Source organism: Electrophorus electricus, chromosome 3 (genome assembly GCF_013358815.1).
Source record: "Electrophorus electricus isolate fEleEle1 chromosome 3, fEleEle1.pri, whole genome shotgun sequence".
Classification (NCBI taxonomy): domain Eukaryota; kingdom Metazoa; phylum Chordata; class Actinopteri; order Gymnotiformes; family Gymnotidae; genus Electrophorus; species Electrophorus electricus.
Window position 1 is genome coordinate 25,730,163 of NC_049537.1, and position 15,729 is coordinate 25,745,891.

General features: G+C 44.9%; 1 protein-coding gene across 3 annotated transcripts in view; it reads left to right on the forward strand.

The window, feature by feature from the left end:
* LOC113569753 (kelch-like protein 29) overlaps nucleotides 1-15,729 on the forward strand; it is a 135,585-nt gene that overhangs the window by 103,209 nt on the left and 16,647 nt on the right. For all 3 annotated transcript variants that reach the window (XM_035524689.1, XM_026997772.2, XM_026997780.2), the window contains 3 exons: nucleotides 5,568-5,766; nucleotides 14,833-15,015; nucleotides 15,334-15,514. In XM_035524689.1, coding sequence (XP_035380582.1) covers nucleotides 5,568-5,766; nucleotides 14,833-15,015; nucleotides 15,334-15,514 — 563 coding nt within the window. The remainder of the gene's footprint in view (nucleotides 1-5,567; nucleotides 5,767-14,832; nucleotides 15,016-15,333; nucleotides 15,515-15,729) is intronic.

Consider the following 15,729-nt stretch of genomic DNA (forward strand, 5'->3'; position numbering starts at 1 on the left):
GATCGCTTGAAGCTGGACGGGACGATACCGAGCGTCAGGGAGAGATTGAAGATGTCGGTGAATACCGGTGCTAGCTGGTTTGCGCAGGCTTTGAGGACTCTCCCGCAGATACCGTCTGGTTCCGCCGCCTTCCTGGTATTCACCCTTTTAAACACTCTCCTCACGTCACTCTCCGTGATGATGAGAAGGCGCTGTTCTATGGTGGACTCTGCGCATGCGCCGTTGGCTGCTTCGATAGTACCATTAAGGCTGCTAGCATTAGCGCTGTTAGCATTAGCATTAGCATTAGCATTAGTGTTCAGCTCGTTCGTCAGAGACTCATCCGCACTCATCAGTCCAGAGGGTGGGCTCCTGTAGTCCGTGATCGTCCGTAGTCCTGCCATAGGGATCTAGAGCCACTCTACTGGAACTGTGTCTCTAGTTTCCTCCCGTAGCTCCGCTTCGCCTCCCTCACTACCTGTGCATTCCGTGTGCCGCAGACTTGTACTCGTCCATGTTCCCGCTGATGATCCCCGCGTTGTAGGCAGCAGTGCGAGAGTTCAGAGCCTCGCGGATGGTTTTGTCCACCCAGGGCTTCTGGTTGGGAAACTTCTTGATGGTGGTTCTTGGAATCGTGTCGTCCACCAGATATGTGATATGTGATATGTGATGATTTGTATGTAATGAGAGAAATCACTGTGGATTTTGGTTGGTGGTGTCGGTCACAAAGGTGTTGGTCACTCCTTGAAAGGCAACAGGATTGCTACAATAACACTACTCCCATTCCCACATTGGAGGCATTGACACAGGGGAGTATCAAGGGCGAGGGATGGGACAGAGCGAGCCAAGTACACAGAATGACATTTATTCAAAGTGAATATAAAACACAAACGACGGTGAGCAAACATCGGATAGTAAATGAACATATACGGGCTTACAGTAAAGTGATGCTAGAACAAGTAATACAAAAAGAACACAGGACAGAGAAACAATGCAAGAAACAATGACCAACAACCTAGGCTACACACAAAGGTTTAAATATATACACTAACAAGGTACAAACAAGAGGCATGTGTGATTGGTAATTGGTTAACAAGGGGGGTAGAGCAGGCTGAACTACGTGGCCTAGGCCATGGGGAAGTGTGCTGTTACATAGTGTCAGAATGCTGAAAGACAGGAGTGGTGGCAAACCCCCTTTTGAGGGTGGTGAATGCATTCCCTGTTGCCGATAACCATGCTAGTCCGGTCTGTTGGCCTTGGAGCAGGTTAGTAAGGTGCAGGGCCACGGAGCTGAAAGAGCGGATGAACCACCTACAAAAACTCTGGGTAGCACTGAAATTCGCTGCAGATCTGAGGTCAGGGAGCACTGTGTTACTGCCTCGACCTTGTTGTACTGCATGCAGATGGAGGTCTCTTTTATAACATAGCCCACGAAATGTACCTGGTGGAGGTGAATCTCACTTCTCAAGCTTGCAGTACAGATGGTTGCACAGGAGAGTGTAGACCTGATGCACATCACAGACATGTTGTTCCAGAGAGGGCAAGTATATGAAAATATTGGCAATATAAATAACAACAGATCTACCCAGGAACTCTCAAAGGACTTGGTTAATGTACTAAAGGAGGTCTTCCATTCGACCACTTCACTAATGCATATCAGAGTGTAGGCACTGAATAGATCTAGCTTGGTGAAGTACCTCATTGCTCAGAGCTGTTCTAAGGCAGTTGGAACTAGGGGCCAGGTGTGAGAGTATTTCACTAGCAGGGCATTTCAGCCACTGTAGTTTATGCAGAAGTGGAGAGCTTCATCTTTCTTCTTAACAAAGAATTATTGTTCAGCCTTAGCCAGGGGAGCCCTAAGGTGTTGGGATGTGCAGGGGAGTCAATTAAAAGGAAAGATATTAAAAGTGTGTATGGATCTGGTTTGCAACAAAATCAGGGTGGTCTGGTGTGTGATGTGGCCCTTCTCCACAGGTCCTCCATCCAGTGCTTGCATCGCAATCGACCTCCATTCCGAGTTCTCAAGCCAATCCCTGCTCCATAAAACTCCCTGCTGCAATGGAGTAAATCAGGGCCCTGGCCAAAAGAGAAACATTTTTCCTCTAGGAGATGATCGTACAGGGTGGCTTGATCCATCATCTCATCCAGGGAGCTCCACATGGAGGTCTTTCCTCAGGCCCTCCACAAATACGTTTATGAGGGCTTCCTATTCCAGCACGTTGCCATCTTGTGAAATTCAAGGGTATACTCTGCCACTGAGCAAGAGCCTGCCTGAGCCATAGCTTGAACACATGCTCTACATCACTTCAGATGGTGAAACACCACCCTCAGCTGGTACATGTAGTGGTGGCTAAGCAAGGACCAGTGGCCACCAGCATGGTTCTCCAGGTATTGGCTCTCCTACTGAGCTAACTGGCCATAAACACCCCTTTGGCATCATTAGTCAGAACTGGCTGGTACACAAAATAGTTTACACTGGACCAGAAAGCCCTCGCATCCCACAATAGCAATGTAGTGAGAGTGAAACCCACAAGATACAGGACTGACAGGACTACTGTTTAGGGCGTTTCTGGACTCACCGAGAGAGCCTCCATCTAGCTAGACAAGCAATCCAGACAGGCTCAGATCTGGTGGATTTCATCACATTGTTCCCCCAGCATGTGCTGATGGTGGTGCCTTGCAGGCTAAGCACCTCGAACAGGCAGGTCTCATTCAAAGCACTCTGATTTGTAGGTTCTGCATTACATGGTGAGTCAGGGAGCAAGGCCCAAGTGCAGAGGCAGGCAGACATTTATTTGAGCAGGCGTGTAAGCTTCAAAATAAAATAATTCTGTGAGTAGGACAAACAACCTAATGGGTAACTAGGTAAGCCCAGAGGCTAGCGACAGGATACAGGCTTGGAAAAGAGCAAGACAAGCCCAGAATGGTGTGTCACAGAGGCAAATGTGAAGCACTGAACATCGGGACCTGCAGAAATAAACAGGGAAAAGAAAAAAGGAATAGGGACACAATTAACTAATACGTGAGTGATTGGGGAGGGTGATTGGTGGGTGTAAATTAATGATTAGTGTATGCAGGTGTGGTTAGCCGACCATAAAATAAATAGAAAACACTTTTCAATTATAGTTACAAAAAAAAATAAATATAGGTCTAAAATGTGAATATGGTCAATAGCAATGCCAAACTTATAATACTCTTTGACATAGAGCTGTTTGAATTGTAGCACATATTATAGCACTTTGATTGCACAGCTGATGCAGGACCGAAACCTCACACTTTACTACAATTTTGAACATCTCTATCTATCTATCTATCTATCTATCTATCTATCTATCTATCTATCTATCTATCTATCTATCTATCTATCTATCTATCTATCTATCTATCTATCTATCTATCTATCTATCTATCTATCTATCTATCTATCTATCTATCTATCTATCTATCTATCTATCTATCTATCTATCTATCTATCTATCAATCAATCAATCTATCTATCACGCTGCTGACCCGAGTGCAGCAGGGCGCGGGGCAATATAAAACGGTTGAAACAAACACAGACGTTACGTGCTACAGCTACGGTTTACATTAACGACTGACAAAGAGACATAGGTAGCGACAATGACAAACAAAGGGAGCACACACAGACAGGGGTTTAAATAGACACACAAGACATTAACATTAAACCTTATACATGTGTCTGCAATCCCAAGGGGCGTGGTTACCAAAAACAAACACAGTACATTTGTGAATTCCCCTGCACGCAGTGGGCCATACGACGTGACTTATGGGGGGAAGAGCAGTCTATAACACTCTCTCTCTCTCTCTCTCTCTCTCTCTCTCTCGCTCTCTCTCTCTATATATATATACACACACACACACACAAAATCTGACATGTAAAAATGGACATTTTCAAAACAAAAAAAAACAAACGACAGACATAATTTGAAACAAAAAAATGTTATTCTGTCATCACACAATATATATCATCATATCTCACAGCCCTAAGCCAAGCACCTCCATCACACACTGGCCCGTACTGCCCAAGCAGCCGCACTGATCGCTGCGTGGACCATCATTTTGAAGATGGCCAGAGGTCCAGCTGAATCCATCCATAATTCATCGGCGTTGGAATTGGCCTCCCTGCGCCACTTCCTCCTGTCCTCCATGCCCAGGTGTGGTGCTCTGGAGGAGATCCGTGCTGCACACTTCGCTGTGATCATTTACTCGGCCACTTGTGACCATCAGCGCTTTCCTGGCGTGTCCAATTTCTGAGCGCTGACACAAATCCCTGTGCTGCCTGTTAAAGCTCTCGCCGGTTCTTGGTGGCGACCTGGCCTGGGAGTTAGTGATTATTTGCTCTAACCACTCTGAAGCTGTTTGGCTGGGCCAGCACTGGCAGTACTGTGGAGAGAAGGAAAGACAAAGGAGAGGAGAGTGGGAGCAGCTGGATAGGCAGGTAGGCAGATGGGTGGACAGAGAGGTGGACAGGCAGGTGGACAAACAGGGTGGATGAATGGATGGGCAAGTGGATGGGCAGGTGGACAGGTGGACTGGTGTATGCCGTGATACTATTTCAGATCAGCCGGTGCAAACAATTGCCACAACCATCACTGATCCACTGAACGCCGAGTCAGGAGGAGGCAGTGCTGATTGCCCATGTTTCCTGTGCCAGCCAATTTATACCTTAATAGATGTACACTGAATTTGCATAGGCATATCACCGCCAGGCAGCAGGACAACAGCCAACTCAGAGGGAACTGCTCCAGAAAGTTTACCTACAGTGCTTGTGTGTCTTACCAGAAGTATATGTAGGACAAAGGATTGAAGTACAGCCAAGACTTGGCAAACATGTGTGACATAGCTCTGAGGCGCTTTCCTTGAACCTGGCCTCTAGCCCTGTGGTGTTTGGACAACTAAATGCTGGCTAAACAAGCTGTTTGGGAGTGGGAAATGAAGAGAAATGGCTGGAGGTCGCTGGTCTGTAGTGAGCTCTGGAGGGTAATGTCAATACCGAACACACTCGAGCAAATCCCTAGAGGCTAGGGAGTGGACATGGCCATTGTTCCAAGGTCGGAGTGGGGACTAACAGCGATCCTGCTGCTCCGGCTCTTAATGAGATTGTGGCTGCAGGTTCTGGGGCAGGCCACCTGTCCAGACGGGCATTAGCAATGGGTGGGGCAAAAAACTCAGCGCAGTTGCGTGCAAGCAGCCAGACAGCTACCACTGTCAGCTCAGGTCTGAAGAGCTGAACACTGGTGCGGGTAAACACCCTGTAGGGCCCTTGCTCTCAACAAGCAAGCCTTCAACCTGCCAAGATGCTCACCATGGTAACTCCTTTATCAGCCTGGCTTGTCCCTTGAGATGGCTACCCACACACACATACACACGCACACGGTAGTATCTGTCATTGCTGATGCTACAGATAAGACAAAAGGATTGATTGACAGACACAATAGAGTGAAGCTGACCTGAACTAAAGTGCCGTTTGAAAGCCCAGCCTTGCTCTAGCTTGGCTGAAGCAACTCTATTTTAAAGCTGCCATGTGTTCATTTCTGCTCCCTCCACTAACTCTGTCTCTCTTCCAGCATGTGTCAGAGCTGCTGGCCGTGGTCAGGCTGCCATTCATCCACCCAAGCTACCTGCTGAACGTGGTGGACAACGAGGAGCTGATCAAGTCATCGGAGGCGTGCCGAGACCTGGTCAACGAGGCCAAGCGGTACCACATGCTCCCGCACGCGCGTCAAGAGATGCAGACGCCCCGTACCCGGCCAAGGTTGTCTGCAGGTACACGCCCTGGGCCACATCCAGCACATTCTGGCCCATTCTGGCCTTGCTTTCAACAGAGCTGCTCATCCAGCCTGGCCTAGTTTAGGCAAGCTGATAGTCCACCCCTGCTGATTGCAGCCTTTCACTTTGAACAGCTTTGGGTATGTTGATTTCTCTCATATCCCTCTATGTTTTATTTCAAGTATAATGATTTGTGTGGAAAAGTATGAAAATCCTATACTCTCTTAATAATTTTCACTAATGTTGCATCTGTCATCAATATAAATAGCCCGGGTAGTGTTTTTCTGCATCATATTGCTGATCCATATTAAATGTTACTCAAAGTTTCAAAGTTCCTAACTTTGCAACCAAGCAGACAATGTACATCACTTCAAGGGAATCATTGGAGAGCTTGTTGTTCCTACATTCTGAACTACGTGTTTTTAGGGAAAATGTATCAGAGTAAAGGGGTGAATTTCTCAAAAACATGCAAGATTGAAGTTGCCAAAAGAAGCAGTACAAAGGTGTAATTCAGAGCCCTGAAGCAGCCACTTTATGAGTGAGGATTGAGATTTATTGTGTTTTGTTACGTTCCACCTCTGCAGTTTAGGTCTTTTGATTGCAGCAGTTCTTGATGGAGCTTCAGTGAGGCTGATGTTCTGGCGTCTCCCTGAGCCATCATAAACTATAATCAGAGTACATTTCTGGTTCAGCAAGAGGGTTGGTCCGCCTGGTCGGGCAAGTCATTCTCACAGTCTCGTGGTGGCCAGTCCCTGTGGCTTCCACAACATGATGGGGCAGACAGTGTGAACGGTGTATAGATTTATTTAGTCCTTATGTACTGTGGTCCTTTCTCTTCCCTGCTGGGTATTGATTGCAGTCAGCTGCAATCCAGGCGCTGAAGCGCAGCGTAAGCACAGGGAGAAAGTCCTCAGAGGAATGATATTGTGCACTAGCCTTGTCCATTTCGTCACTGGCTTTTCTGAGACGGCTCTTCAAAGTCATTTTCAGTGATGTGTTCAGGCTCAATTGAGAAGGCGAGACAGTGAAAGGTTTTTATCGGAGTGGTCATGTGGAACAGCATTTTCATAATAAATGTCTGTAATGCTTTCATAAATACATAGTCTCCAGTACTTCAGTGTATAATGTAGGTCTAGACCATTAAATCAGATATTTATGGAAATAAGTATCCTGTGCTGAGGAGCAAATTGCTTTCAGGCTCAGAGATTTTTCCTCCTCATCTGCCAGGAACTTGAGGCTTTTCTCTATAAAGTAGTGTTTAATTATCCTCCAAAGGTATTACAGGCTTAGCTTAAGCGTAGTGTCACTGCAAAATGTCTTTTCTGCTCCAAAGAATTAAGGGACTTGCTAAACAAATGTCAGTTTAAGGGAGTGGGCAGTTTATGAGTAAATGTGATACCTAAGGTACGTTAGCTAGTAAACTGGCTGTGTCTCTAATTGCATGTGGTTTAACAGAGCGATTTAATTCCACATGAGTAATAAATGTTTTATGTGTTTTTCACATCACACTTTTAATACCTTTAGAAATGTGGGTTTTTGTTTGTTTTCACACAACATCTTTTCTATGTTTGAATGTTTGGATGTGTACATAATGTGTAAACGTTTGGGTCATCTGGCAGTTCACTGGAGTGGGGCTGTGATGCACTGTGAGAGGACCTGTCACCAGTAGGACCTAGTTATGAGAGCAGCTGAGAGCAGACAGAAGACATTCAATCACAGAGAGGGACCGAGAGAGGGACCGAGAGAGGGATGGAAAGAGGGACCGAGAGAGGGATGGAGAGAGAGAGAGAAAGAGAGAGGGACAGAGAGAAGGATGGAGAGAGAGAGAAAGAGAGAGAGAAAGAGAGGGACAGAGAGAGGGACAGAGAGAAGGATGGAGAGAGAGAGAAAGAGAGAGGGACAGAGAGAAGGATGGAGAGAGAGAGAAAGAGAGGGACAGAGAGAAGGATGGAGAGAGAGAGAAAGAGAGAGGGACTGAGAGGGACAGAGAGAAGGATGGAGAGAGAGAGAAAGAGAGAGGGACTGAGAGAGGGACAGAGAGAAGGATGGAGAGAGAGAGAAAGAGAGAGGGACTGAGAGAGGGACAGAGAGAAGGATGGAGAGAGAGAGAGAAAGAGAGAGGGACCAAGAGAGGGACAGAGAGAAGGATGGAGAGAGAGAGAAAGAGAGAGGGACCGAGAGAGGGACTGAGAGAGGGACAGAGAGAAGGATGGAGAGAGAGAGAGAGAGAGAGACAGAGAGAAGGATAGAGAGAAGGATGGAGGGGACAGAGAGAAAAACAGAGACGGACAGGGAGACGGACAGAGAGAGAGACAGAGAGAAAGAGAGAAGGACAGAGAGAGGAACGGAGAGAAGGATGGAGAGAAAGATGGAGAGGACAGAGAGAGGGACAGAAATGGACAAAGAAAAGGCCAGAAAGAGATACATACAAAGTAAGAGAGGGAGAAAAGAAAGTTCAGGAAAAGAGGAAAGTGAATTTAATTTATTTTCAGTGACAGATGGACACAGTTTTGGGGAGAGAACAAGGATAGTATTTGTGTGAGTAAGATAAGATAAAATAAGACTGTGTGTGTGTACACGCGTGCCTACATGTGCATAAGCATTTGTGAGTGATCGCTTCCCCCCACACACAGAATGAAACAGCTCTTCACTTATACACCAACTGAGCCAGTATGATAAGCCTACTGTATAAGCCTACTGAAAAGACAGAGCACAGCATTGTTATGTTGACCCATGAAACATTTCTCCCTTCTGCCGGATATGGATGTGTGTGTTTGTGTATGTGCATGTTTACAGTGAAATGCAAGGCGTGCTCTCACAGTCCTGTGGCTAACTGCCAGCCTTCCCCATAGCGACAGTAGGGAAGAGTTTAACAGGGCATCAGGACTATCATCTCCTCTCCTCTCCTCTCCTCTCCTCTCCTCTTCTGTTTCCTTCACTGGGATCGGATTCTCATGGAGGAACGTATTGACTGTACAGGCTCAAATACCAAGCCTCCACATGCATTCTAGCATAGCAATGCTTCTCTTGGTTATGTTTGGTAGTTTTGGCAAATATCTGCCATCATAGGTTCCACATTGCTGCCTGGATCCAGCTGATAATGATAATGAAGAGATCTTAACATGTTGTCCAAAGAAAACCTCAGCCTCATCTGAAATTTCATTTGTTGGAGAAAAAAAAATGACTGAGTTTGTATTAGAAACTTGTATTAGAAACTGATTATTCTTGCATTCTGGGTTCTGGTTGTCCAGGTCATATTGTTCTCTAGAAATCCAGATGGTTCATTTAATGGCATGTAAAACAAAATCTCTTTTGAATCACTGACATTACTGTAGAACCTTTTGTATTTTTCTACAGTTTCTACTCTGCAGAAACCGTTCCCTTTTTAAGACAGCTGATTTTAGACTGGTCATTATTCACCTATGAGTTAATGTCCATTTTGGAAATATTTTGCATGGTAGAGCAGTTTCTCTGGTCTACCAATAAATTCAGCAATCATACAATAACTGTAACTGGTCTCCTTGTTCCAAATGCATAATTACTATGCCTTCATTAATGATCAGCAGTTTGGTCATAGGCAGTCCAGGCTAATTAAGAACCATACGGGATAAATTTGAATTTCCAGGAACTCAGAGCCCTTGACTTTCCCTTCGCCCCTGGCCATGAGTGGATTATGATGTTATGTGTACTTGAATAACTAATGAAATGACTTCTGTCCATAGGGCTGGTTTCTCACACTCAGATTCAGCACTGTCTGCACTTAACCTGAAAAGTCAGCCTTTTAGACCCCAATTAGAATTTTTTTCATGGGATTAATTACAATGTTAATGCTTATTCTCCAGTGAAAATTATCCATAGTGCATGATTAAGCCTAATATGTATCCAAAAAGCTGCAAAACAGCAAGATACTATAATTCCTGTATTTTTTCCATGTACACATTCTCTCTCTCTCTCTCTCTCTCTCTCTCTCTCTCTCTCTCTCTCTCTCTCTCTCTCTCTCTCTCTCTTTCCCTCTTTATTATCTTGCTCTCGCCCTCTCTTCTAGCCAACAGTATTACGATAGATGCTTGTTAGATAATCCTGGCTGAAATGACACCTTTGAACAAAAGCTATTCAAGGGCCCATTTAAACAGTTTAATTGGGCCTTAGACAAGAACATTTTCACATTTTTATCTTAACATCCTTACACTTTGTACATGAGGTGAAGATTCTTTTGATTGATTTAGCCAACATTTGTAAATTAAGGGAACTGTTACCCACATAATACACCAACATAAACAGGATGAATACCACCCATTTGTACAAGAACACATGTTGATGAGAACCTGGTCTACCTGGAAAGCTGTATATTAAAAAAACGATCCTAGCCAACTGCCAGACCATGACACAAAGCTTCGTTTCTGATGGCAGTAAGATGACATTGTTTATTTTTCCTGTCACTTGTCAATTTTCTGAAAAGAGAAAGAAAAATGTGCTTGAGGCGTAAGCTTACACCTAAAACAACTAGAAACAAATTTTTTACATTTCATAAGAACAAACAAAATAACAAACAAGCACAAAAGCCTCTCCTCAAAGCAAGGAGGTGTCTGAGTAAAATGGGAAATGCTCATGGAGAGGGAAGAGAGAATATGTATAATCATGAATGATGCTGCACTGTCAGGTGATAGAATAGAGGTTGTTCTCCTGGACAGGCACTATCAATATTAATATCCCAACCTTCAAAAGGACTTGCATTTCACACTAATTTAAGGCTGATATGTCAGTGTATAAAAATTGACAGGCAGTGTGGCCATGCATAACATCGTGGTTTACTGTATTCTAATGGATGGCCTTGAGCATAAAGCCCTTGGAAGAAAGTGGAGATGGACAAATAATTATTATGGTTTAGGATGCTATTGGCTATGGTTTTGAAAATCTGTATCTTGTTATGTTATAATTCAAATATAAAGGTAGAATGCCACTGTCCGACAGAATAATCTCAGCATGCTTGTGTAATCTCTACAATTCAGTACAATTCAAAACATGAGAAAACTGGTGAATCCAGCAAGCTCTCTTCAGTTGCTTATATGATCGATGAGAACTGAATTTGTTCATATGAGCGGTTCTTCGAAAAACCTGTCATTTGGGCAATGCGCAGCTAAACTGGAGAACCTGCACTGTTTAGGTTTAATTTGCTACCTACTGTGACCTTTTTATAACATCAGGTTTCTATCTGTTCAAGGTAAGGACAGGAGGCCAGTGTTTTACGATGTCACTGTGTCTAATTAATTTCAATGCCTAATAACTTGTGGGGTCACCTGCAGCACTAAGCGTAGCTAGTTTAATTAGCCACTCTGCCTGAAAAAGGGCTTCACTAGCCATCTGTGGCTCCTGCGGTGCACGTGGGGGTTAGATATGTGCCCTGTGGAGCAGCCAGCCACTGGCTCTTGCATGTGAGGTAATGAGGAGCATTCTAGCCCTACATGCCAGCTGCTCTCAGTAGGCCAGGCCGCATTCAACTTCTTGCTCATCTTCTCTGGCTGCTGTGTCAACACCGGTGGTTTGGTTTGTGCACCGTGCTCTGTAATTGAATTCTCATTCCACATGTGTTTTTTGGTAGATTAGTCCACTTCGGTGAGAGCTGTCAGAACTAATCATGACTATTGTCTGAGTGTAGCTCACCTGCTGACTGCTCCATCCACCTGCTGGGTGAATGAGTCCTGTATTGAACAGTCCCGAGCATTCTGTGGAGGAGTTTGCTTTAAGTATTTTGTACTCTATCTAAAATGCCATTAAATGATCCACTAACATATCTCTACGGCTCCAATTTTCTGTCTGCTCTATTGAGTTGCACTGGCAACATCTTGGATATTTCTATTGCATTTTTCATTCATGAGAGTTTGACAAAGGAGTCTCTTGTTTTTCTCTATTGCCCGATTCTGTCTTTGTTATTCTGTCATAAATCTTTTTTTCCTTTTAAAGGGGGAATAGGTATTTGATTGCTATTCAGCTGGCTCTGTGGAGCATGGTGGGAGGCGCGTCTCTGTGCCCTGTGTTTGACCTGCAAGTGTATGTGTAAATGTGGACACTCCCCAGGCTCCAGCCTCAGCTTTTTGTCCTTTAAAACCACTTCATACAAATATCTAGGATGAATCACAGCTAGCTTCCATTGCTGTGCTTTTTGCAAAATGGACTCAAGGGCGAAAAGTGTTCGTTTCCCAACAGCCAGCCTGTGTTTGGCGCATGTAAAGCCGCACACTGCGGGCAGCATGTTCTGATGACCAGTTCCAAAAGCAAATTATCTCTTCTCCAGCTGGACCGTATTTCACCAGCAGGCTGGTGACCACTGATTGGCATTCTCTAATGAGCTGACCGAGGGTGGTTTATGGGAATATAAGTCTTCAACATCAAGGTGAGGTGAGGCTGGGAGTGTGGAATACCACAGCAGGCCATGCTGATGGCTGTTCTGGGGAGCTCTCTCTCTTCAGGAGTTGGTCATGGTCATGATGGGATTCAGAGGGGTTGAGGCTAGATGAAGAGTGGAGGAGAGAGAGAGAATGGGGGATGGAGAGAGAAAGAATGGTTTACTGCTCTTCTCCACTGCAGATGCTATCATTACTGCTCTTTAGCTCAGAGGGGGGTAACTCGGCTGGGTCCATCCCCTGTCCAGGAAGACTTTATTTACCAGTGGCAGGTGCTGATCCAGTGCCATGGATAGGTTGTTTAAGAGGAAGTGGGGTGGAAGAGGATGCAGTGATTGCTGGACGGTGCAAGGAGGAGGAAGAATGCGCCAAGCAGGGAGACACCTGTCAAAAGGTGCAGGCTCCCACAACTCTTCAGGGCTCTCCACTGACAAACATGGAGAGAGAAAGAGAGTGAGTGAAAGAGAAAACCTGGATAGGGGTCTGCAGTTCCGCCCCCTGGCCTCTGCTAAAGCTATGTGATTGACAGGTGGCTGCTGTGTGGGCTCATAGTGGGGAGGATGGAGAAGGACACTCACTGATCTCCCATTGGCTGTTTGCTTTGTCTCCCCATACTCTTATTTCCTGTGAGCATGGATGGCAGGAGAATGTGGGCTTGCAAGCTTGCCGGGGTACGCCAGCTTCCGATCAGGACGTGAGCAGTGTGTGGCACTAGGAAATCCCCAGGAGTCCTGGCAAGGATTTCTATGTCAGTGATGGGAATGTGAGAATATCTGACAACCCAACAGGGAGATTTTCTACACCTCAAAACAGCTTTTTAATTAGATTAATTATTATGGCTCATTATGGAGTTTACTCATAACCTTGTCAGCACAGAACACCAGCGTTATCTTAAAAGTTGGTAGAGGCAGTTGCTGTTTGAACATTCCTTTGAGATCTTTGAAAAACAGGAATTTACTTAAGTTTCACTTGAGGGAACATAAACAAATGAAGGCATCAGCTGGCAATAGGTGGCCAACCGTGCAGTGATATTTTGGCGATATCTCCCGGGCACAGTCACCTCTGTGTGCATTCTCCATTGTCACGTCAAAAATCTGTAGGCATAGATGTTCTTTGAAATTGCGCCTATAATCTTACACTTTCTTGATTGGATAACTGACTGAATGTGAACAATATCAGACTATAAAAACATCTGGCTTCATATTTGAATTATGAAACCTGGAAATCTTCTTAAGTATGAGATCTAGCTTCACATTATTTACTTAGATCTTGTTTTCTTGTGTGGGACTGAACATGGTACTGGTTCTAGGTCTAGTCCATGCTGTAACCTCATATAAGCACTATAGCAGCACATGTAAAATAAAATAATAAGGAAAAATGCCATGCTAAAGGCATGTGAAAACTCTTCATGCGTGGCCTGGTCCTCTGTCGTAGTCAGAAAAAGATTCATTCTGGTGACAGATGGCAGTTTCACTACATTTCTCAACATTCTGCACCACAGCAGACAACTCTTCCCACTTCCTATCCAATCCTGCATCCAGGTAAAAGTAAAAACTCTCTGTAGTTTCCTCTGTTTTTCTTTTCTTTTTTTTTTTGCACATCTGTTTTTCCCCCACTCTAGTTGTTTGTACTTGCCCTAGAGAGATTTAGCGAAAGAGAGTGAGCGAGAGAGGGAGAAAGATGACAGTGTTTATAAGAGCGATGCTGGACGAGAGAGCCCATGGATCAGCCTGGCTGCCATCGTCAGGGGAGCACTGGGCAGGTATTGATTCTGAAAGATGAGGCAGCAGTTACAGGGAGCTCAGGAATGTCTGCGGCTCTCGTGCTCCTCTGTCTGGTTTTCTGCCCCCCCCGTCTCTGTCTTCACTGCTGAAACAAAGGCCGCTCTGTCAGGTGCCTTGGCGGAGAACCTGGGCAGGTGACTGCACGTGGCATGACGTTTTGGCTCATCCTCTCACACAAACATATGCATTCTTACTCCATCACACCTGAGAAGACCCGAATTCTTCATTACACATCCATGAACGCATGAAAGTATTTTTTGTTTTTTTTTGTTTTTTATTGTTTTGTCTGAAACACAGCTAGTGAATCTTATCAGCGTTTTAACATATAAAAATACAGTTTTTTGAACGCTCAGGAAGAATTCAGGTCCATGGATGAGTCCACATGTTAAAGTAATGCACTTGTTCTGTCAGGGGGTTCAGACCGACCTGTCCATGGTTGTAAGTCACTGGAGGGCATACAGCCGAACAGATGGTTATGAGATTAGCTAAGCTCTGATAATTTTGTTACACTCTTCACTACACAAACACTGCCTACCTCATGTAGGTTACCCTGAAAAACCATGTTTATATAATGCAGTCAGGTTTGCCAGTATACTGAAATTGGAAGTTAAATAGGTCTCAGCCTTTTTGACTCCTGTGCTATAGTGTTTATGTGTTTAACGAAAGTTAACACCATCTGCTTTATTGATATTGCTTTTGTATTGATATTCTTGCTGGATTTGGACACAGTCCAAAGTTGCTGATCAGTGAATCCCCAAAGCTGTACATTCCACCAGTGCTCGTTGATAGCTGAATGCCCTGTACACGTTTGATCACATCAACAGCGTCGCCCTAAGGGGACATGCTCATGTGGTGTTCTGTTTGTCTTTACCCGGCAGGAGTAGCAGAGGTTATAGTGCTAGTCGGAGGGCGGCAGGCCATCGGAATGAACCAGCGCTCCCTTACTGCGGTCACCTGCTTTAACCCACAGAACAGCAAGTGGTATCCGCTTGCTAGCCTGCCTTTCTACGACCGCGAGTTCTTCAGCGTCATTTCAGCCGGGGACAATATTTATCTGTCAGGTATATCTTCCTCTGGTGACTGAGCGCTTTCTTTTCTACCTAGCACCAGTTTGTCAGGTGACAAGCATCTGACAGTTTGTTCATGGTCTGCTAAAGTCTGCACCCCCTCACACATATATACACACACACACACACACACACACACACACACACACACACTTTCCTCCAGAGGCAAAAATTTGCACATTTCTTGTAAATATACATGAAAATGTTCATATCCTGCTTTTTGAATCATTTAGAGTGTAAATGAACTCTAATTAGAGCATTGCGGATCTACATGATTCCTGAGGCGCGAATGTCACTGCCCTCTTTCCTCAGGTGGTACCGAGTCAGGGGTGACCGTGGCAGATGTGTGGTGCTATATGTCCCTGTTGGACAACTGGAACCTGGTGTCTCGCATGACTGTCCCACGCTGCAGACACAACAGCCTGGTGTACGACGGGAAGCTCTACACTATCGGAGGACAGGGTGTAGCTGGGAACCTGGACCATGTCGAAAGGTCATTTCTATTGCTTCTCATCAAAAACCATTTTAGCCATGATTGAAGCTAATGAATGCTCTTTTATTGATTTCATATTTTAACACAGTGGAAGTCAACAAAACAGCTTAAAACCTAAAGATAAGTCAACAAGTACCGATCTGATAATGTGCATGTCTGGCTAGAGGCACAGTAGCTTGAAGGACACGGTTGGAGTCTTACCTCCATTGCCATAC